This window comes from Capricornis sumatraensis, chromosome 3 (assembly GCF_032405125.1).
Source record: "Capricornis sumatraensis isolate serow.1 chromosome 3, serow.2, whole genome shotgun sequence".
Taxonomy (NCBI): domain Eukaryota; kingdom Metazoa; phylum Chordata; class Mammalia; order Artiodactyla; family Bovidae; genus Capricornis; species Capricornis sumatraensis.
In genome coordinates this window covers 7,179,363-7,203,706 of record NC_091071.1, presented here as the reverse complement: position 1 = coordinate 7,203,706, position 24,344 = coordinate 7,179,363, and the positions used below count along the sequence as shown (strand labels likewise).

Sequence of the window (24,344 nt, the reverse complement as noted above, 5' to 3'; positions counted from 1 at the left end):
TGGGAAGATCCCCTGGAGAAGGAAATGGCAACCCAGTCCAGTATTCTTGCCTGGAGAATCCCATGGACAGAGGAGCCTGGCAGGCTACGGTCCATGGGGTTACAAAGAGCCAGACACGACTGAGCGACTAACACTTAAAGTGTGCATAGATTTGTGATAAAACATTATTTTAAGGTCATGACATAATAAATACAGTACTTAGGACAGTGGCCACCTGTCCTTCAGGGAGGAAGGGAAACGAGGAGAGGGGAGGGTAATGCAGGCGGATGCAAATTACTGGCCTGGCTGTGTCTGGTTCCTGAGTTGTGGGGGGAGAGTTCACAGGTGTTAATTACATTATTACACTTTGTAGCCAAAATGTGTTACATACAATTGTTTGCATATATTCAGTGTTTTCTTAAAGATTTTTAAAAGTAAACATGAAGCACAGTCAATTCAGGGAACAGAAGGAAACTTTTTTTTTTTTTTAACGGTGATGAAAGCAGCCAGTGAGATAAGATACTGCATCTTTGAAATAAGAACAGGTCCAAAGAATGGAACGTTCAAGGAACAAGAGAAAACACCTGAGCTAAAAAATGTGGCAGATGCAAGTTTACAAAGACTGGGAGGCTGAGAATTCTCCGAGAAGATATGTCCCCAGAGACAAAGGCATGGAGAGTGAAAGGGGAGAAAAATTAGCAGATGAGTGCAGGAGGCCCACGTCTGCACACTGAGCTCCAAGGGACAGGAAACCAGGGCAGGAAAACAGGACCCACACAGGAGCAAGTCTTCCTGATGCCTGAAAAAAGGGAAAAAAGAAAAAAAGGGGAAGACCCGACTCTAAAAGGTGTCAGAGAGACGGCAGGGGATGGGAAGTCAGGATGCTCGCCAACGGGCTCCTGGATGAGGGTGGGCCCTTCCAGTCGAGGGCAGTGCTTTCCAACCTGGAATTCCACCCTTGGCTCAGATGACACAGGGCAAGATGAAGACCTTGTCGGATCGCAGAGGCAGACACCCTTCGTCGGGAAGCTGCTGGAGAAGATCCACCCCAACCAAGCAAGAGATTAACCGAGAGAGACAAAACCACGGAACTAGGGAGACAGAGCCGAAGAGACAGAAAGGGAGGCCCCAGGATGATGATAAGGAAAGGGGCCTGGAGGGCAGCAGGGGCCAGGACCAGGCAGCAGCAACTCCAGCCAGAGCAGAACACGGGGGCCAGGAGCGTGGGACGACAAGAAGAGACAAAGCCTACCGATGCGATAGGTTCCCGTGTCTTAAGAGACTTACGTTGCTGGAGGAGGGTTCGGGGATAAATTAGGTATCTCACAGAAAGTATTTATTTATGTAGTCACAGCTATCAATGCTGAATCCTTGGACACTGACTGAGCCAAAAAGAGGCCTGTGATGGGAGGGGTTGAGGGGTGGGGTGGCTCTGGGGAGGCCTAAATCCCCACACGCGTCTCACGATGCCACATCAGTAAGCAAACTGCCCAGAGCTGGAAACCCAGCTATTCAGACCACAGACACTGCTCCAGGCTGCGGGTACTGAAGACGTGGGCAGGGTGCTGGTTCTTTTTAACACTAAGCCTTAGAGGATTTTTGATAAAAAATGAAAATAAAGTGTTTTGAAAGAAAGAAAATATACAAAAATGATGACTATCTCTAGACAATTTTTATTTTAAAATTAAAAACATTCAAGATGTACAACTATTTGGCCGGGGAGGGTAGGGGGGGAGTACCTTGGATCATTTTTTAAAAAGTGATAACCACAGGGGCCATGTGGAAAAGCATTAGTTCAGCCTTATAACTCTTTCTACTCCCATACTTCTCTCATCCATGACCCCTTCTTAAATGTCTGAATTTCAGGGTTTTGCCCCCAAATTGAAAATGTCAGGTAGAGGAGACTGACCAGGGCCTGAAAGTGCAGAGCCAACCACGGCCTCCACTTCCTGGAGTGGCAGGCCCTGGGGTACCCGCACAGCAGGGCACCATGGAGCCTTGAGGGTCGAGTCCTTTATTCCTTGTCATCCAAGATTTTTTTACCAGATTTTTCAGACTTTGCTCCTGAAACCCTTGCTGGTGCATATTCGGTACCACTGTCTGGCCACTGCTTCCCAGTTTCATAGTTCAGTTATTATCTATCTAGAAGTCAGATCAAAGTGTGCTTTATATGAATGTCCTACGTTTGAAATTCAGCCAGTGGTGCCGCTCTGTTCATATCTTCGTGACAGAGGACAGAGCAGTAAGTCACATTAGCCACTCTGCCCCTCTCCCAAACCCCCCAGCTCAGTGCCCCTGCAGACAAGGACAGGGCTGACGAGACTGAGAGCCCAAATCCGCTGCCAAGGAAGAAACACCTACTTGGAAACTGTCTTCAAGATCTTGGCCAAGAAAACAGAACTCGGAGCCCAACAGGTAAGTCACGGGGCACCGTGGCTTTTCCTGCTCACTGCTGTGGGCAGCCACCAGAGACAGCAAACCTGAGCTTTCTGCACAGGCAGGGAGACGCCCTGCAAGTGTCTGTGGGTCCAGGCACTCTGGGGCTTCCATCTGCTGTGCATTGCAGAAGGGACAAGAAACGGCTGTCATCTTTAGGGATAAGCCTCACTCTGCACAAAAGTGGTAAATCTAGGATGAATCTGGCCCCCGTGGAGGCCTTGCAGGCTGAGGAAACAGGAGGAGGAGAAAAACTCAAATAACCATTCGTCCCAATCAACACCGAGAGTCAGCCCGTTTCGTCTGAAGGACTCTTTGGCTGTCTGTGTCTGAGAGGGTTTCCACTCTGCAGTTCCTCCTCTCTGTAGGAAGTCTGCCACCAAACCTCAGGAGCTAGAGATGCCAAGTACTGCACGACTCACATTTCTCATTTGCCCGCTGAATACTCACTGCGCAAGCTGCTCACACCCAGGGGAAGGCCTTGGCCTTAAAAATACGTTATTCACTGAGGTGGGTTTAACGTGTAAGCGGGTATTTTTCTTTTTAACCATAGAAAGGGGGAAATGACCTCTGGGGAAAAGCATAAGAGAAAAAGGAGTAGAAAACAACACACCAACCGTGGCCCGGACGGTGCAGGTGTCGGTACCAGCGCTGTGACAGAGGACATCACCTGGCCACAGGGTGACACTGCCACTAGAAGGCCGTCTCGCTGGTGAGCTGCCAACACCACACCTTTCCTTGACTTTGTGATTTTGAGGCTAAAAGACATTTAGGGCTAGTGCATCGGGCACTGTCCTATAGCCAGACCCCATAGAGTAAGGAGCTTTATCATCACCACTGTGCACAGGAAGCAGGTCAAGGGCCCAGGGTCACACAGCCACTAAGTGGAGATCCCAAGTCAGATAGGCTGGCGGGTCGGGGCCACCCAAAGGCAGGCCACCTAGGAACTCCATGTTCCCACGCTGAAAGCTGCGCACCCCCCTCCCGCCCCCACCAGGGGACGGGAGCCATGGCCCCCAGCGCAAGGAGCGGAGGAGATGCTCCCCAAAGCACATCTTCCAAACAAGTGTTTGTTTCTGGACTTGGTGACAATACTGCCCTCCCCACAGGAGGGCTGTGGTAGGCATATTCATCAGGACGTCACCTGGTCCTTTCCCAGTGGCTCAGATGGACCATAGTGAAGATCAAGGCCGAAACCTGCAGAATCCCCATGTTCCTCAGCACCTCCACTTGTGGGTGGTGGGGGGCTGGCTCTCCAGCAAACAGCACCCCTGACTGAAGACTTGTCCTCTGGTCTCTATCTCCCAAGCAGACCACTAGTCCTGCTGCTAAGATCTGCCTTGCCTTGTTCCAATTTGTCATTTTAATATGTTATAGGACTTTGAAAAGCAGACAGCTGATACTAGGAGAACTGTGCATCAAAAAGGAGCTAGGTTTAAAACAGGTCTGGGAGAGGGCCTGGGGGCCTCCCTTGCACAACCTCACTGAGGGTGTGAACCTTTTCTAGCTCCTCAGAGGACTGGCTGCTACCTCTGTCCTGGAAAAGCTCAACTGGAGTGATAAGGGAGGAGAAGTCACTCTATTAAAATAGGAATTAAATAAAGCCAACCATCCCTTTAAAAAAGATCTGGACTTAGTGTTTCTCAAACTTTAAATGTGTGTATGAATCACCTGGGGAATCTCACAAAACTGTGGATTCTTACTCAGTTGGTCTATGGTAGGGACTAAGGTTCTGTATTTCTAACAAGCTCCTAACTGCTGCTGCTGGTTCACGGACCACAGGAGTACAAGGGTTTAGTTTAGAACAGCGCTTTCCAAGAGAAATAAAATACATGCCCCATAAGCCATGTTCAATGTTCTGGCAGCCCCAGATCTATCTAGCAAGCCTTCTCTGTTCCTGATATGGAAAACAGCCTCTGTATGCCGGTGCTGAATCGAATCTCAGACACAGAGCTGTGGGTGAAGTAGCATCTCCACGGTGGCTCAGTGGTAAAGAACCCGCCTGCCAGTGCAAGAGGCACAGTTCACTCTCTGGGTCAGGAAGATGCCCTGGAGAAGGAAATGGCAACCCAATCCAGTATTCTTACCTGGGGAATCCCATGGACAGAGGAGCCTGACAGTCCATGAGGTTGCAAAAGAATCGGACACGATTTGGCAACTAAACAGCCACAAAAAGAAAAGTTTTATTGCTTTGCCAGGCAAAGGAGGACCCAGTGGGTTCGTGCCCCCCAAAACTGTGTGTCCCCAACCCGGGAGGATTTGGAGAGGAGGTGTTTTATGGCAATGGTTCAGGGCAGGGTAGCTAATAAAGATTAGGGTGTGTACAGGGCCTACACTCCTTTAATCTGGCCTCAGGTGATCTCCTCCTAATGAGCTTCTCAAGATTATTAAACTGTGGTCTTCTCTGGACTGAGGGTGCTAACATCTTCTATGTGTTGGCATTCTACTTCGGTAAAGAGCTCAAAGATATTGTTATGTGTATCCCCTGCAGTGGAACCAGGCCCCAGGGCTGCAGTACTCTTACTCAGCTGCTCCTCCTTTGTCTCTGCATCCCCTCCCTTCCCTCCTTAGCAACTGTTTGAAAGGCTTTCATGCCCAGGAGCCCCATAGGGTCTTGCTAGGTTCCATTCCCTCCTCACCTCTACCTAGGATGGTACCACGTTAGTGCCAGTGGGTCTCAGCCAGGACGTAATCAGACTTGCAGCTATACACAGACAGAAAGACCATCATGTACCCCTAAGCCCCCATCTCCCAGCTTTGACATTTATCAGCTCATGGCCAGTCTATGCCACACCCCACTCCTGTTGTGAGAAGCTTTGAAAAAACACCAGTGCCCACCCCAGACTAGCAGGATCAAAATCTCTGCAGGTAACCCCTCCCCTAGGGGATCCTGCAATGAGTCTCAGGGCAGTAACATCAGAGAGAGGGCAGCAGCCCCAGGAGAACAGGCGTGGCTGGAGTAAGGCACCAAGAGGTCACCCCAGGGGCTTGGCTACAAAAAGATACCCCATATATGTATATGTATAGTTGAATCACTTTGTTGCACACCTGACACTAATGCAACCTTATAAATCAACTATACTCCAGTATATATATTAAAAAAAAAAAAAGGTACCCTCCCCGAAGAGTATGATAAAATAGAAACCATAAAACTGCATTTGTCCTAATATAATCATGATTATCATAAATGTACACCACTTAATTTCACTAATCAGACAGACTCTCAACCAGGGTTTAGAAAACAAGATCCTGCATCACGTATCTATATTAGACACAGAGTAAAAGGACATGGAGTGAGTGAGTGAGTGAAGTCGCTCAGTCATGTCCGACTCTTTGGGACCCCGTGGACTGTAGCCTACCAGGCTCCTCCATCCATGCGATTCTCCAGGCAAGAATACTGGAGTGGGTTGCCATTTCCTTCTCCAGGGGGTCAAGTGGCAATAATGAAAGAGAAGAGGCTTTATCAGGCAAATAGAAACTAAAAAATGAAGGGAAGAACAAAAAGAAGAAGAAATTTGAATATCAAAACAGTTTTTAAGAAACAATGGAAATACTACAAATAATCACACAAGAAAAAATTTTAATGCCTAGATGAAATGGACACATATCTAGAAATTATAAAATGCCAAAATAAGTCTATTGACAGAAAACTCAGATAGATTAACAAAGAAAATGAAATGATAAATTCCTCTGAGCCCACTCTTAGGCTCAGGCCCCACGGTCACAGGTGAGCCCTATCCAATTCCAGATACAGATAATCTTCATCTTACACAAATGGTTCCAAAGCCATTTTAACCCATTTTATGAGACTAGTATAACCTCAATTCCAGCTGGATAAAAATAAGGAAACTGTAGGCCATTTTACTTAATAACACAGATGTGGCAACTATACATCTAGTCCAACAATATTTTAAAATATAAGACAGGGAAGAGTTGATCGAGGAACACAATGGACGCTTCAACATCGGAGTGCTGATCACTGCAATTTACCACATTCATCACTGAGCGCTTAAAATCACCCAGAAATGAACAGATTTAAAGGAAAAGGTCCACACCGACTCATGATGAAAGCTCTCAGAAAAGTGGAGACAATGGCATCATGTAGTTATTAACCTGATTAAAGCTGCTACCAAAAATCTCCATCAGGTGCATTCCCTCTAAGACCAGGAAAGAAGACACAGAGCCCCATCACCAGTCTGCAGCAGAGTCCTTGGCCTTCTGGCCGACAACACAAGTCTCTTGGGTATGAGGAGTGGAAGGAAAGGGACATACAAAAGTGTCATGTTTTTTGCATATGATACCCTCCCCAGAGATGCAACAGGTTCAAGTGAACTAGTAAACCCAACAAGAGACTCAGCAACCTGGCCAGTTTCAAAATCAGTAAACAAAAACCAGTTTTTTCCTCCACACCAGAATAGTCAATCAAGAAGAAAAAAAAAAACACAAAGTCATTGTTCACACTACTACAGAAACTGTACAAAACCAGGATTTAACCTGGTGACGAAGGTACCAAACCTTCCTGAAGAAAGACCTAAGCAAATGGAGAAACAGTCTCAGTCACGGATAGGAAAACTTGAAATTTCTTAATTTTCTCCCAGATTAATCTGTATATTTATTCCAAATCCAATAAAGAAAATCCAGTGGAACTTAAGGAGAGCTTGATGGAAATCAGCATTAAAGAATAATGGACGGTGAGGAGTTAGGATATTTCGAAAGAGAAAGGCAAAGTACAAATTCACCCAATCTGAAAGAAAAACATGTATAAAGCCACAGTAATCAAACAGTGAGGCGCCTGTACAAGACGAAACACACGGGGTAGTGGAACAAAAGAATGACCTGGAAACATACCCACATATATACAGGGACTTGGCATTCAAGGGAGGCAACTCCCTAAATCACTGGGTAGGAGACTGGACTGCCCGGCAGGCAGTGCTGGAGAAAAACTGACTCCCTCACAGTCTGCACGGAAACCATCTCTAACCTAAAAATCTAAACACGGCAGACAAAGCTCTACGGCTGTCAAAGTATGAGTATCTTTGTGATCTTGAGTGGGGAAAAGATTTTCTCAAACAAGACTGAAATGAAAAACTGATAGATCCGACTTCATCAAAGTTAGGTTTTTCTGTTTATTGAAGGACACTACAGACAAATCAACAAACAAGTGAAAGATTGGGAGAAGCGACTTAGGAAGGTGAAAACCAACAAAGGGTTACCAGGTTAACATACAAGGAATTCTTGCAAATCAACAAGGGATGAAATACAGGACCAGACGATTTATGAAAAAGTAAATCTGAAAATCTAGACGGGTATAAAACAAGGTTGGTAACAAGCAGAAAACACACCGGTGATCAGAGAAAAATCACAACCCTCAAGTGCCACTCTGAAACCATCAGGATAAAGGTTTCCGGGAAGCTCTGATGAGACAGAGGCAGAGAGAGCAAAGTGGTGTAGCCGCGCGGGGGAGCAACCCTGGGATTCAGCAATCCTACTAGGGCTGGAGCAGAGAGGAGAAAAAAATAAGATAAATCATGATGTGCTGTGAAGTGAGAAGTGATGAATGCAACTCAGGGGCGGGGAGAAACGCACATGTGTGCACACATGCACACACACAAGGCACACACACACACACACACACACACACACACACACACACACACACACACGCCCTGAAGGCAGCAGAAAATACGGATTTAGTTTTTCCTGCTGTAGCATAGAAATGAGAGCGTTAAAGCTCTTGACCTAAGGATTTCAATTTTTAATATAAAACAATTGGCAAGACGTTCCTAAACTTCCAGAATTATAGTGAACTGGGTTGACAGCAGGCCCTCATTTCAATTCCTAGGAGGTAAGATGATATACCTGTCTGAATTGACAGACCCACAGAGATACATACACACAACTGAAGGAGATTTGATATTTTGCTCTAACTTGCGGAACCTGTCAATTTCATTCAAAATTTACACCAGCTTCTAATTATACTTAACTGAATATTAACCATTCTAATTGCTCGATGCTTTATCGGCAGCATCTGAAGTATTGCGGGACATCTGGCTTGGCAAATGGGATGCTGCCTGCTCTCGGAAGAGAGCTTCAGTGCTCACTTTCATCTCACACCCTCAGCTCGGCTCTGCCTTCAGCAGGGACCATCACATCTCTGAAACGTGACTTCTCATCCACACCGAGCCAGAGCAGTCGCGGGGCGGGGCGGCAGGCGGGGGACATCGGCTGTAATGCTGGATTTCCATCACAGAAGGCTGGGGGCAGACGGCAGGCAGGACAGAGGGCCCAGGTTCCTGCCACCTTCTATCAGCAGGCCTGGACGGCCTCTTCTCCCACGGGTGTGTTCACAGGCAGAAAATGGCACTTTGTCCTGGCTCATCGCCTTTTAACTCAGAAGCAGCACCATGAGCAAATCTGCTTGACAGTCCCTATCTCTCCAGCCAAGACAAAGTGAAATGACCATCACACTTGGCCAGAGGAGAGGCCCCTTTGCTGGTGAGTAAGGAGGGAAGGCAGGGAAGGGCAGAGACCCTGGGTGCGCTGCCAACAGTGTGTGCTCCCAGGCTCTCCACAGTCCATCTGCACGTAACCGTGGTCCCAAAGGGCAACCCCACCAGAGAGGTACCTGAGGAAGAGGAGTCAAGGGGAGGCCACAAAGTAGCAGACTCAAAAAGTTAAACACAGAGTTACTACCTAGGACCCAGCAATTCCACTCCTAAGCATAAACGAGAAAACTGAAAACCTACAGTCACGCAAACACTTACACACAGATGTCCACAGCACCTTCTCCGCGCTAGCCCCAAAGCGGAAACAATCTCAATGCCCATCAGTTTATGAAAGAATAGACAGAGGTTTAACAGGATGCTATTACTCGGCCATAAAAAGGACTGAAGTGCTGATACGCACCTCAACATGGGTGAACTAGCAAAACTTACAGTGAGAGAAAAGGGGCCAGACAAAAGTCCACGATTCCATTTATATGTGAAGAACAGGCAAACCCAGAGGCACAGGACGTAGACCAAAGGTTACCTACAGAGCCTGGGGGGAGTTGGGAAGAAGGGTGACTGCTGACGGGTATGGGGTTCTCGCTGGGGTGACGGAAACACTCTGGAATTAGATCGTGGTGATGGTTACACAGAGTGGCTGTCACATATTCACAACGTGTGAATATGGCACAGAATAACCAACGGCGCACTTTCAAAACTTTAAAACGATAAGTTTTGTGTGCACATTATTTAAAAAAATAGAAAGTGACAGAGTAAATGTATCAGGCATTGTGTCGAGGGAGCCCCCTCTGCAGCAGGACCCACAGGGAAGGTCTCCAAGCCCTCTGGGGCACCACTGAGCCCCCTCCCAAAGGTGAAAGGAGCTCTCCCTTAAAGAGCAGACACCCGGAAGACTCTGGGGTGCCCTCAAGGCCGAACCCAAATCGCCGCCTCAGCTTGAGCTTCTGAGACCAGCTTCCTTGGCCAGCAATAGTCCACTCTGCACACCCCATGGGAAATGACGGAAAACTCACAGGCGAGCGTCAGGAAAACCTCCCTAGTCTCAGATGTTAAGAATGGGCTCTTGAAACGATGCCCTGAGCCTCTCAAATAGATAACAGGCATCTAGAAGAAACGTGGCACTGGCCACCGGATGCCTCCTGCGGACACCGCTGTTCAAAGTCTGTTCCAGAAGCTTCCCTGGAGGGAGGGAGGTCAGGGCATGAGGCTGCGCGGGGACCAGGGCAAAGTGGGGGCCGCCCTCCTATGAGCATGAATTCCCCCAACACGCAGCTCAGGAAGGGCTGCCGACCCCAGAGGGAGAAGGCAGGGCCTCACTTCAGAGGCAACGGCCACTCAGCATAAAGATTTCTCAGCCAGACCCCCTCCTCCTGACACAAAATATAACCACCACCACGTGCAGAGAGGAAGCCCACGAACACAAGGCTCCATCCTGGGGTCTGAGGTGCACTGGCTGCTCCCGGAGGCCCGCGCACTGGCCACCTGGGAATAATTCCCAGAGCGACATTTCTAAACAAGGCTCTGGCTCTCACCCTCCTCTTTCACCCCTCGTAGTTTGTGGAACCTCTTCCTTCCTCCCTGAGCCGTCTTACCCGTTCTTGAGGCCGTGTTCACAGTGATTTCAGTGCAGCCTCCCTCCCATATCCCGGAGTGAACAGAGGAATCCCACGGCAGGACCCTGGTTCCCCGCCCGCGTCCTCCAAACTCACTTTCCTAGCGAGAGTCCTGCTCTTCTACCTGCAAACAAGTTCAAACCTTTGTGCCCTACAATAGGCCCCCATGCCCATCACCACCACCATGCCCCCACCCCTTGCACACACCCCCGTTCCCCATCACACACCTCACAGGTCCCAGAGCTGCTCCTGGGGGGGGGGGGGGGGCAGCCATACCCACTGGTGACAGACAGTGGCCATCCTAATAGCTGGCAGGCATGAACCCCCCACCAGGACATACCTGACTTGCCACCAGGTATCACACTGTAATTAGTCATTGTAATTGAAGCCGAACGTAATTAATTACATAATTTTGAAGTGTTCGAGTTAAATTCCATTAAAATTACATCATGAAACTGGGGAATTACAAAGGATTACCAACAAAAAGCAAATAGGGATGAATAAAGAAACTCCAGGCTGACTCCATGCCTGTCTGAGTCACACCCAACGCTCAAGTACAGCGCCTGGCACCCCACCTGCTTTTAATAAACCTCTGGGGCCCAGCCCGGCGGCTGTACGCACAGGCCGCCTCTGGGGGGGACCAGAGCCGGGCCCCAGCTGACACAGAAGACCTCTCCTCCCTCCACGCACTGCTCCCCGCCCTGCCCTGGCCCGGCCTCAGTCCCCTCTGCTGAGGCCTCCCCTGTCTCTGAATGCCACTCACTCAGCCCATCTCCGCCATGGCCACCACGACCCCAGTGGCCTCCCGGGTCACGCCAGGGCCTGGCGCCTGCCGGCACGCAGCCTGGCACCTTCTCTCCCCGCCCAGTCCCTCCCCATCTCGTTCTGGACCATGACTCCCCACCCTCCTGGCTCCATCCTTCACCATCCCTTCCCCTTGCATTCTGGATCCTCCTGAACACAAATCTGAGTTCTGAATGGTCCTTCTTGCATTTAAGAAGCAGCCTCTCTCAGGGGGCCCTCAGAACACAGAAGTGACTCAGCGGGACTCTGCACCGAGATGTCTGGGCCCAGGCCCCGGGCACTCCCACGCTATAATGCACTTATTCCTCTCGTGTTTACTTTCCGTCTCCTCTGCTAGATCATAAGTCCCTTGAGGGCAGGGCCATCCTGCTGCTGTGGACACTGGAAGGCTGTGCTACAGCAGCGCCTGGCCACCAGGGGAGGAGGTGGGTCAGTGGAACACCATGTCCCATCTTTCCAGACCTCTGTCCTGCCCTCCGCACACATCAGACACCCCCAACCCCTATAAGCTGACATCTGCAGGGGGCCCAGTGTGTCCTTCGGTTTGGACCAGCGGGACCGGGGGCTCATTCCTCTTGGTACCCCAGGGGCTTGACCAGGATCCAGGGCCAACATCAGGCACCAGGGAGACCTGCCCAATAAATGAATGAATGAAGGGTCCCAACACTCTATGGAGAAAAATGGCTCATCCCCCGAAACAAACAAGACTGCAAACCACCTCATTCAAACCTGCTGTGTTATTTCCGAGAGCAGCGCACCCTTGTGCGTGTTTTCTTACTAAATGTACAACTTCATTATAAAACAAGCCGTATCAGCCCAAACAAGCCGGCATGCAAAAACAAAAAATCATCTGAGTTCAGAGGAACCTAAACACTCAGCTGTTCCAAGATGACTCCTCGAGGAAAATAAAGAGCATCATCTGGCGAGGCGTCTTCTCGAGAGAGGGAGGTCCTCCTGAGGACCCTTACAGAGCTGCCCTCTTAGTGAACGTGGCCCAGTGCCACACCTTCATGGGCAACTGGGAACAAATCCCTGTGTCCTGGGTGCTTTTCGGTGATATGAGTGGATTTGAGTCCAGTATCACAACAGGGGCTAAGTCGACTAGGCTCCCAGTGACTGAGAGAGGAGGGAGTTTCATCCTGGCCGTCACGAGGTTGAACACAAATATTAGCATCTGATAGCAAATGGCTCCCCTGTACTAGCATCAAGCCAGGGGTGTCAGAGAACAGTCCTGGTCAGAGACGCTTCCTCAGCCCAGCGCTCACGGCTGGACTGCCCACTGGACAGGGCACGGCCTTGCCTGCACCAGTTCCCTCCCACACCCCACAACCCACACCCCAGGCCCCACCACTTGGCATCTCTCTTGCCTTCCAATTCCCCCCAACCCTTCCCACCAATCTGCTTTATGCACCGATGGGACGTTGAGGGTAGCAGGTGACACAGGGAGGGTTCTGTTCAGCCCGATGCTGTAAATGCACCCCAACCATCAGATACAGTTTGCTAACCTGAGGGCTTACCTCCTGGGGAAGGATTATCTGTCAGACAGTCCTTCTCTCTGGAGCTCCACTGTGCACTGACTCTGAAGTCTCGCAGCAGGGGAGGCTCAAGAAAGTGTCTCGGATCTAGCGAGGCCTCGGCTGGAAAGGTGTCTGTCCACTGGGCTTCCACGTCCACCACACAGGCTCTGTCCAGTGCTCAGCTGTTCAAGTGAAGGGACTCACCCACCCCCAAGCTCAACCTGGGCGCCCTGTGGACAGGGAACCCCTTCTGATCCCCTGGCAGCCTCATCATGACGACCCTCCTTTAGGGGAAAGCCATTCTCGGGGACGGCCGGGGTGACGGGGAGAGGGAAAGCAGGAGGAAGGCAGCCCCAGGGAGCCCCCTCCTGTAGTCTTGCCGGGGGAATCCCACGGACAGAGGGAGCCTGGTGGGCTACAGTCCACGGGGTCGCAAAGAGTGGGACACAACTGAGCGACTAAGTACACACGGTGGGTGTGCATCTATCTACACGTACAAATGTCTTTAAAGCATGTGCCTTGTCACCAGCGGACATAAAACCAGCTACAACGTGAGGAAGCCAGCACTCCCCGCAATGCTTTCCTTCTCCTCTCTGCCTTTTCCTGAAGCCCCGTGGCAGCCCCAGCTCCACAACTGACGAAGTTACAACACAAGGTGGGAGGGGGGATCCCCACGCTAAGATGAACTCTTCAGCCCTCCCCGCCACAAATGATGGCAAACTCGCAGGCACCAACCAAAACTCAGACAAATCCTCCAGGTGCTTCAAACCCCGGATTTCAACCCATCTTCTAGGCTTCAACACCAAAACCTCTCCACTGCACTTCACCCCTCCTTCTGCCAGGCGCTCAGCCCCTGAGTTCCCCACACCCCCTACCCCTGCCATTCCCTCCGGTGCCCGTAGCCCAGCAAAGGAGCACGTCTACCTCTTCCTCGTGGATGCCAGGCCCTGCCCCCCCACCTCCAATCAGCCACCCAGTCTGGACCCCAGGGACGGTGGCTCCTTTCGCACCCCCGCTCAGCAAAGGCCTGGCAGCCCTCACTTCCCCAAATCCATGCAAATATTCATGCAGCCAGACGGTGACGTCACCCCTACAGAAATACCCTAGGTACTTTGTAAATGAAGAAGCAGAGAAAGCACGCAGGCTGTGAAGGCCACTGTTCTGAAAGGGAGCTACTCGGTCAAGCTGCGCCCACACTCATGGGCCAGCTTCCGGGGTGCCAAGCACTCCCGAGACGTTTCTCCAGCACTGACCCCCAAGCCTTCGTGTTGCTTGTGTTGGTGGGGTTCTGATCCTTACAATACCGACTTTCCCCTGGTTCATGTGGGGAAGTTTCCTCCCATTCAGGCTGTGGGCAGAGTTGGAGAATAATTCTCTGTCAAAGAATTGTTCTGCCCAATTCTATTTTTAAAAATGTGAACTTTTTGCATTATGTGCCACGAATACGATTATGTGTATCTTAACCAACCTATATGTCACTTGGCAAAGGAGGACTTTAATACATGGCAATAAAACAAATGAAAAGAAATACATGCGCTAGCCCTGTGTACCTATCAGTAGCTTTCAAAACACAGCCATTTGAATGTACCCTACCTACCTTTCACAATCAGAAGACGACTTCCATTTGCAGTTCTGAAATTAACTAGCTGAGTGAGCCTCAAATCAGGAATACACAGGTCTGCCTGCTAAGAGAAGCCCAAAGTTCTCCTGCAACAGGACTCATTGGGAGCCCCGAGTTGGGGCGGGTGCGCGCCAGAGCGCAGGGTATTCAGTGGGTGCACTGAAGGCATAAGGCGGGCACCCGGGAAGGGTGGTCAGAAGCTGAGAGGGTGTTACGTGGGGTCCATCAGAGACAGCGAAGGAGGGCATTCAGAGACCACCAGCTACCCCCTCTGCACAGAACTCGGCTCAAGCTTAGCCTCTCCTGCTCCAGACGCTTTCCCTGCCCACCCCCCCGCAGTCGAGATGCCCGTCCTCTGCCGCCCTCTACCATCCCACGGGTACACACCATCACAGCCACGTTCCAGCCACCCGGCCCCTCTGCGCATCTGGGCTACTGGCTCTCCCGCCCTGCATCACAGTGCCTGGTGCACGAGGGGGCTCCCTCTGTGGCTTTGGCTAAGATGAAAAAGAGGTGCATAAACCAGGCTGGGTACCCCGATGTGCAGGGGGAGGAGGGGGAGGTCCCCTCCATGGAGCACCAACCCGAGGATCCTTCCACAGCGGGGAAAAGGTGTAGGCGATGTACAGACACCCTTCAGGAACTCTGCCTGTTGAGGAGTGTGGTCTCCATCCTGTGCCAGCGGGAGCCACCACGGGGGTTTAAGGAGAGACATGAGATGATGGAAGCAATGACTGGGGAAGGCTCATCTGGCTGTCGCACCTATAATGACTACGACCTGTTTCAGACAGGCAGTTCTGAAACTGCACTGGTAAAGGCTAATACTCCCAGCTCTTGTGTGTTAGGAAGATTTGGCTCTCACACACAACTACCCCCCCCAAAACTAACTTCATACACACACACAAGATGTATTAAAGTGTCAGTGTGCATTAAAATGGCAGCATAATTACATACCAACACAGAGCAACGCAAAACAATCGCAAACCATTCCTTACTCCTCTTGACGATGACATTCAACCATAACAGCAATATCCTTCCTCTTCCAATTCTATGTCAATGCTGACAAATTAGGGTGCTGGGGCTGAGGAGCTGTGGGGGTGGGGGGGGATGGCGGGGGGAAGCCCGTGTGCCCCATCCCCCCATCCCCAGGGTTAGCAGGCTTCAGGTGACAATTTCCTGACTACACGTCACACTGCTCGCGAGGGAAGGGCTTGGCAGGCCCTGGCCACCGCACCGATCCTCTGTGCCTGCCCATGACGGTGAGGGCCCTGGTGGCCCAGGGCACCTGGACAGGGCGTCTTGGCAGCAGCCTGGGCTTCCTGTCTGGCTCCTGGGTCCCACGCATGCCTAGGGAGCAGAAGCACGACTCCAAACCTGACCTTGTCTCCTACTTGGCTGCGTGGTGTGACAGCACAGAGTGTTATATAACGACAAGCTGAGGTGCAAGTGAAATGAAGCAATTCCAGTAAATTAAGGTTTCTCCACTGGTTTACATGACCGCTCCTGTTCTCGAGCTTTCTGTTTCAAAAGGGTACAGCTTACAACACCTCTGCTGTGTGAACAGGAAGGGAGGATGGAATTTTACTTGCAGGTCTACATACAACGTCAGTTGTAATTTCTGCACACTGGTGACCCCAGATCTTCTCCCCTTTGAAAGGTCTGCATTCCATGGGCAGCTGCTACCTACACACTCGGCAAGGGCACAGCAGAGCAATGTGAAACAGAAATAATTCACTGTACACAGAGCTGCGTGGGTTCAAGTTCTAGGTCAACTATCGTGGGGAAAAACAGAAAATAAAGGACATGCTTCACCATTATCTGCCGCACCTTTCAGAATGAAGCAAAAATGGTGATAGGAGCAACAGAATGTTCTTACTTTCAGGGTGAGGGGGAAAAAAATGTCTTTTCCAAACCTAATCAAAAAATTAAATGTACAATTCCCTCCAGCAAGAATTTTATTTTTAATTTTCATTTACATAGTATCTTTCTTCCAAGAATCTCAAAATAATGGAGTTCCACAAATACTTTAAACCAAAAAAAAAAATAAAATAAAAGTTGTCAGAATGAAGGAGGGGACAGGCTTGGCAGGGCACGAGCTCGGAGGAGGGACAAGAAGTGGCAGGTAGGGTGACAGGAGGCGCTCGGGGCTGGCAGCGCCCAGGTTGAGGGTGGCTCCAAATCGGCTCTTCCTCTGCCAACAGCCCACAGGCCTTGCTTCTGTCTGCATCTTCAAGACAAGGATTCACCTCTGGTGTCACTTACTAGCTTTACGTCAAACTATTTTGATCTAAGCAGAGACTGCTCCTCTAAAACCCCAAGGGGCGGTGGCAACAAACCAAAGACCCTTGCAGGTCCAAAATAACAACCAAACCAAGATGCTTAAAATATAAAACTATGTTAGAAAACAAAATACTAACAATTCATTAGGAGGAAAGACCCAATGTTAGAGACAGACTACCTTGCTTTTAGGGGGAAATTGGAAAAGAAGCTTTTGAACTGGGTGGGTTGTTTTTTAGGTATTTTCTTTTTTTGTTTTACAGCTGGGTGGACAGGATCTGAACGTCTTACATTTAGCAAAAAGCTGTCAACACCCAAATAAAATTTTAATGACAGTAAGAATGGCATTCTATTTCTCACAATTTCGCAACGTTCACTTAAGAAAGAGCTAATTTGTCAATTTGTTTTTCCCTTAACCAAACTCAAGACACCTCAACTATGCATAACTTTTAAAAAAAAATTAACTGCTTTAACTTATTAGATAAACACAGTCAAAGAGAATGATGTCTTTAAGAAAACAGGCCCCATGCTGGTATACTCGGGTCAATGCTAAGAAAGAACAAGCTTCTGAGCAAGCTCTGGTAATTTCTTCCGAAATGAACTTCATAAATCACAGTCAGAAGCGTCCAGGATTTCAACTGTCAGCTGGCTGAGTCGGCCACAAGGAAGGTCCGGTAGCCCTGACCATGGCCTCTCGTGTTTTATAAAAGGTGGGATCACCCACCTTTCCCAACTTCACAAGTGCCTCAGAGGAGGAAGTGGAATCTAGTTAGTTTCATGTCAGTCTCCTACCTGGCTATATTCTTCCAGCCGCTCTGCAGTGCTGGGTAAATTCTTGGAAGGATTGAATACTCCCATCTCCAGTGCTTTCCAGTTACCTGTCCCCTGGTGGTGTTCCTAAGAACTGGGTAGGGGGGAGACCTCTTGCACAGGCATCTGACCAATCACATCTGAAGAACTTCCCCAGGGCTGCCCCTGGCCCAGGGCTCTAATAAACACAAAATTTCTGCCACTTGCCTGCCCGCCCTGGGGCCTCCTGCAGTAAAGAAAAGTCTGTAGATTCAAATGAGGAAAACTGACAACATTTATTTTGCGCATTAACATCACCCTATCAGAATTTAATTATAGCAAGAATTAGAATTATTTTTATTAGAGAGTTGTTTACTTTTCAAAGGAAAGGTTCTTGATGGGTTCTGTAACAAATTAGATGTCTTTCAGGAAGAGCTGTTCGCCATCATTATGTTTCTTTAACTGTGTCGCATTAAATGAACAGGGTAGCACACACAGTTTTTAAAGTCACAGCCCAGATGCATTAGGCCAGGTGTCTGAAAGCCATGGCTTCAAGCCATGGTACTAATGAGGGCAATGCCACAGGTCCCCCCTCAATCCCAGGTAGCCCCCTGCCAGAACACCTTCAGCCCAGCCCGAGACGCTTCTCCTCCACCAACTTGCTCAGAACACAGCTGAAAAGTAGGACTGACTACACCTCAGGAAATCCAAGACTTTGACGGAACCAACAGGTCAATACAAATCAGCACCGAAACACCAACTGAAACTTGGCTCTTAAACATACAATGAAACCAAGGCTATCAGCCGGCTTGGGAAAAGTAAAAGAGGAGAAATGAATGGGATAATCTAGAGGGCCCCACCATGACATGTTATTGACATATCCCCTTAACCTGGCTTTTTGTTTGGTTTTGTTGCTATTTAAGGTTACATCTCTAGATGTGCTTAGGGAAAGTTAATTTATTCTAAATCTTTATCGGGGTGTAACAAAATGTATCCAAATGCTCATGTCAACAAATGTTTATTAAATCAGAAATCACAAATGGATTCACAATTTCTGTGCCATTATTAGTTGTATAACACATATCAAATCGCTTGTCTAACTATGCCATTAAAGTTCCCTTTTCACTCCATGATCAACCCTCACACAGCTCTCTCAGTGCCCAAGCACACACAGGCATCCGGTCCCTAAAGCGCCCAGCACGACTGAACATCCAGGTAAAAACTGCAGTGGGGCACACGGAGAGGCCACAGAGCCCCTCTTCAAAAGCCTTGGACAAAATGAATGGCCATACGTAAGAAGTGTCTCTGTGCTTTGCTATAATAAGATTCAAACACAGGATTCCAAGAATTCCACCTGTTTTCAATTAGATACCAGAATTGCTTGAGTGTTTAAACTACATTCACTTGCTACTTATACAAAACAATTCTTCCGGGTTTTTTGAACATTTTAAGTATGTTAAAATAAGATTAAGGGTCTGGTTTAAACAATCAGAGGCAGGGGAATTTCAGCTGAAACCAAAACTATCTGTCTGCAGCCATAACGCAAGGGCTTCAGACAAAACAATAGGATGAAATACATGAATTTCGGTCTTTGACAATTACTTGTAAAAATCAGACCTTTCATAGGGAAAGCTACTTCATGTATATATACATATACAGATGTTTATGTTATATAATGTATATAATACATTAAAATGGGTTTTTTAATAATTTCTAAAAATACAAGATCCTATATATTTAATGTTTATAGAAACTTCTCGTTATTGCTGTGTTATACAGTCCATCAGATACATCTGTCTTTTAAATCGGTGCAACTGACATGAGGCCAATCATGTGCACTGAAAAAATAGGGAAGCACAGGTAGGAATCCGGCCTAGCCCTTGCACGATTTTTCACACGATGGATTTCTCTTTTTAAAAACTGTACAACTTTTCCTTCAACAATTTTGTCCTCCCTTCATTTCACTGTGGATGTTCCTTGTGCTTTTACAGATGAGCTGAAACACACATGATTTTTCTACTGGGAGCCTTGGTTTTTCTCTTAGGATGTGATCCCAGCCTCAGGAGGAATTTAGACTACTGACTGCTCCAGGCAGATGCAAGGTTGGGGGGTCCCAAGGTACAGCCCGGTGCTTCTGAACAGGGACCCCTTATGCCCCCACCCAGCCTACCTTCCCCCCGCCCAGCCCCAAGCAAACCCTGGTGGGTTTGTTTGAATTGCATACAACAGGGCAGAGGACTTTTGCAACAGTCACTAAAGGTCTTGGGCTCAACTGACTCACCAGACAGCATTTTTAAGGTCAGCTCAGTGGATTGATTAGGAGAGTTATTCCTGAGGACGGGCAATCTGTCCCTTCTCCACTTTCTCATGTCGCTAACTACAGGCAAGATGGATGAAACTGGGGGAAAAGGGAGAAGGGGGCCTCTACGGACCCACCACTGCAAGAAGTGCTGCATAACTTAACCTCTTCCCTGACTTACACTTTTTTAAAAAAGCAAGCAAACACACAACTCCCCCACCCCCTCCCCCCCAAAAAAAACCTATGCATAGTTTCATAGAGGGGGGAAAAAACTTTAATCAACTGATAATGACCCCTTCCCACACACAATCTCTAAGACACTGATATTATTAAGAGAACCAAAAAAACAAAGGCAGCAGCTGTGTGGAACCTCATCCCCCATTTGTTTACTCTTTATTTTAAACGGCCCTAGATGAGATACAAATTGTAATCAAAATAATATACTTCGTTTGGGGAAGCGTCCTGGATGGCTGGTAACCTACACACTTCCCTAACAAGAGAAAACAAAATAAAAGCAACCAGAAAACGGACTTGCAGCAAAAATGAAATTGCTTTCTTATTTTGAAAAAAAAAAAAAAGAGGAAAACATTTAAAGATTACTTCTGCAGAGGTTCCTTAAAGGGAAAGACTAGTCACCATGTAGGAATAATGCTCCAAAATGAAGCCAGGCACTGGCAAAAAGCTACCCTAACATACAGAGTTACATGAGCTTGTTTTAGAAAGTGTCCTCTTTCCAAACGTGTATTTAAAAGGCAAATTTATACAATGGTGTTTTTCTTACTTAAAAAAAAAAAAAAGCCTGGTTTTTACAAGTCTGGGATAGGATAAAAAACTTGTCCAACTAGTCTTAGCAAGGCCAGAGCCCTGAAACTCCCATACCACAAGACTTTGGGACTAAAAAGGAAACAAAATAGAGCTCAGTCTGCAGAAACTTCCTGGGCACTCACTCCACGTCCCAAGGCAGCTTCAAGGCAGACCGAGCAGAGGGCTCAGGAGGGCTCAGCCCCAGGTCCTTGTGTCAAGCGAGGGGCTCCCAACTGGACCCTCAGGGACCCAGTCTCTTTACCCTCAGGTAGCAATACCACCACCCTCACTTGGCTCCGCAGGCAACCTGAGCTCAGGATAAGGGGTTCTGGAAAGATGAGAGGAGTCTGAAACTAATGAATTCTCTCTTCTCAAACTGCAGATGCACTGGCTCACTTACTGTCTGTGGGAACAGAGATGACGCTAAACCAGATATCAACTCAAAAGGCCTCTTCAGGGCCCAAAGACAGAACCACTTTCACCTTCTAGAACCTGGGCATCCCATAGGCAACTGAAGGTTTTCAAACAGGCGATGAAGTGGCAATCGAAAACCGTCTAAGGCCAAATCTTCCATCCATCACCAAAAACCAGCGGGCTGCTCAGTAAAAAGAACGAAGCTCAGATGAAGAATTTTTTTAATTCAACACCAACATCTGAAAGTTCTTGCACATGAACTGACAGAGAAACTTTTCATTAAAGTTACACACCTAAATGCAGCCCCCCACCAAGTACTACATTGAAGATGTAACTAATCACCAAGGAGTGGGTGGGGTGGGGGGGGGGAATCAAAGAAGTCATAAAATCTAGTAACTCTGGAGAAACGGAATCCATCTCCTAAGCAGTTTTTGCCAGGACACTTAAGGAAGAAACCACCTTGGTATTAGGCTGGAATGTCACATTTAGGAAGACAAGGGGAAAAAAAAAAATTTAAGGTTTGTCTCCTAAAACTCCACAACGGGTTTTATAGTAAGCTCGGGAATTAAATTATGGTAAAAGGGAGCTATTTTTACTAAAACAGGGTAGACCAATTTATCAAAAATGCCATTCGGCTGTGTTCATTACATTCAGGAATCTAATTTACACAATAGACACTTCGGAATAATCTATTTTAGTCAATAAACACTCAAACTCCTTTAAGTTTTAATCTTATCGGAAATACATATTTCACATAGTCTTCTTCCTAGTTAAGCGAGAAATGTGAAGAAATTTCATAACGGCCGTCAGTCTGCTTTATCGCTCTTACTACGCAGGCAAGAGCCGAAAACAAGCATATACAATTAAAGTTGTCAGACTCCGTTTACATACGTTTTAATCCAATCCGCTGCATTTCATGCAAGTCTGCATCTGGAGTTCATTTCCTTCCCTCCTAAAAGTACTGCAGGTCACTATCACCAGTGCTCCGGGTTAGGAAAGTTCGGCCAAGTTTACCTTCAAGCACACCTTAGAGCTGAGAGCAATAGCTGTCCCACAGGGACGCTGAGGGACCCTCCCCAAACCGGAGCGCCTGGGCGCCCTGGGCCCCTCTAAGCCGCAGACACCTCTCCAACCCCCACCGCCAGCGCTCGCCGAGCTTCTGGCCCACACGCCGCTCACCTTCAACTTGGCTCCGGCTACGCACAACATCCACCTGGCAGAGTCCCGGGGCTGTCCAGGAGCCGCCAGCGCGGAGCTGGCAGGTCCCAGGCGGACCCCGAGGGCGCGCTGCTCCCCTGGGTGGGGGGTGGCAGGCAGGAACGCGGCCCCTGGGCACGGCTGTGGCTCGGGAGACGGATGGGGAGCCCCAGCACGATCCCCCCTCAGCGCCTGGGGTTGGGTGCGTGGACCGCGGCCCGGCACACCGCTGTCCAGTGGGACACCCGGGGATTTGCTTTCGAGAACACGATCTGGGTAGGCATTTCGGAGCGGACCCGCCGCGCTCTCCATTGCCCACCCACCCCCCTCCACCCGCCACCGCCGCCGCGAACCCTGCTGGGAGGGCAGGACCTCGGAGGAAAGGGTCCGAGAGGAGCTGATGGGTCACTGGCAGCCGCGGGAAGCCCCGGGCACGGGGCGAAGGCCGCCCGGATAGGAAGCGGGAGCAAGCGCCCCGGGCCGCGACAAACCGCGCACCCAGGCGCAGAGACGGGCCTGCGCTCGGGGAAAGTTGCAGTCCTCCTCCGGCGCCCGCACCCGCGCCCCCGGGTCACCCCGACCCCCGGTGTCCGCGTGCCGGGCACCCGCTGCCTCCCGCAAGTTTCCCCGAGCGCCCCTACCCGGGTCCCCGGCCGCTGAGGGGCCGGTCCGCGCCGCTCGTGCAGGCACACAAAAGAGCGGGGCGGCTGCGGGGTCTGCGGGTGGCCCCCCGGGCGCCCGCCCGGACGTAAACAAACCCCGGGGTCCACGCAGAAGGAACCCCAGGTCCGGCGCGGGAGCAGCGGCGCGGTCCCGGCCCGCTGACAGCCCAGGGTGGGGGGCGGGGGGCGGCGGCGGCCGGGGCCCCAGCCGGCCGGGGCCCGGGGAGCGCGGACGCCCGCCCGGCCACCCGCCCGCCTGGCCGGAGCCGAGCCGGGCCGCGCCGCCGCCGCCGCCGGTGGCCGCTCTGACCCTCCCCCGAGCCGGCGGCACCACAGCGCCACCAGCCCCAGCTCCGCCGCGCCGGCGGCTCCTCCTGGAGAGGCAGGCGCTTCACCCCCACAGCAACTCCCCACAAACTTTCCCCGGGAATACGGCGGGCCGGGGGGCGCGGGGCGCGCGGCCGGGCGCCGCCGCCGCCGGGCCGCAGCCCCCTCCCGGCACAGTGTCCGCCGCCGCCGCCCGCCCGCCCGCCAGCCAGCCGCCCGCTCCCCCGGCTCGCGCGCGCGCCCCGCGGGCCGCCGGGGCCGCCCCCTCCCCGGGTCCCGCGGCGGCGGCGGCGCAGGGCCGGGGGGGGGGGCGCCCCGGGGTGGGGGCCGACACCGGGGGCAGCGGTGGCGGCGGCGGCGGCTCCCGGCGCCATCTTGGGCTGATCGATGAATTGAACAAAGAGGATCAATTTCTGATCAAGCGAGTTATCAATGGGGGCCGGGGAGCGAGAGGGACTTGTCCCCGACTCGGCCCCGCGTTCCCCCGGCACCCCCCTCCTCCCCGCCGCCGCGGCCCCCCGGCGGCCGGGCGGCCCGGGGTCCCGGGGGGAGGCCGCGACCGCCCGCAGCCCCCACCCCCGGGCGAGAGGCCGAGCGAGGAGAAGCCTGACCTGCAGCTGCTGTAAATCAAAGCGCTTCCAATATTGAAACATCGATCCCACATTGGCCGCCATCTTGAGACATATTGAGACGGAGTGAGAGGCTGATAGAGAGGGGGCTGGAGTTCAGGAGCCGCCAGGAGGCAGCAGGCGGGCGGCGCCAAAACCCGGCCTGGAGCCGGCCGCCGCCGCCGCCACGGAGCACGCGGACTCCTCCTCACGGCGCCGCCGCAGCCATGGCGAGCCCGAGCCGGAGCCGGAGCCGGAGCCCGAGGGCGCGGCGGGCCGCCGCCGCCGCCGGGCCCCTCGCGCGCGCGCGCGCGCGGCCCCTGCCCGCTCCCCCGCGGCACCCGCCGGCCGGCCGGCGACCCCCGCCCCTCCCGAGACCCCGGCCCCGGCGGGGCGGTGGCGAAGGCCGCCGGCCCGGCCCCGAGGGGGCGCTGGAGGGCGACGGGAGGGGGGCGCCCCCGGGCCCCCAGCAGGAGGCCCCCCGAGCCCGG

General features: G+C 51.0%; 1 protein-coding gene across 6 annotated transcripts in view; it reads right to left on the bottom strand.

Annotated features, from left to right (window-relative positions):
• CUX1 (cut like homeobox 1) overlaps nt 1-23,936 on the bottom strand; it is a 349,582-nt gene extending 325,646 nt beyond the window's left edge. For 5 of the 6 annotated variants that reach the window (XM_068968697.1, XM_068968698.1, XM_068968701.1 and 2 more), the window contains exon 1: nt 23,857-23,936. In XM_068968697.1, coding sequence (XP_068824798.1) covers nt 23,857-23,919 — 63 coding nt within the window. In that variant the 5' untranslated portion in view covers nt 23,920-23,936. The remainder of the gene's footprint in view (nt 1-23,856) is intronic. The other variant, XM_068968700.1, reaches the window with a different exon arrangement.
• Between the last annotated feature and the right edge of the window lie 408 nt (nt 23,937-24,344).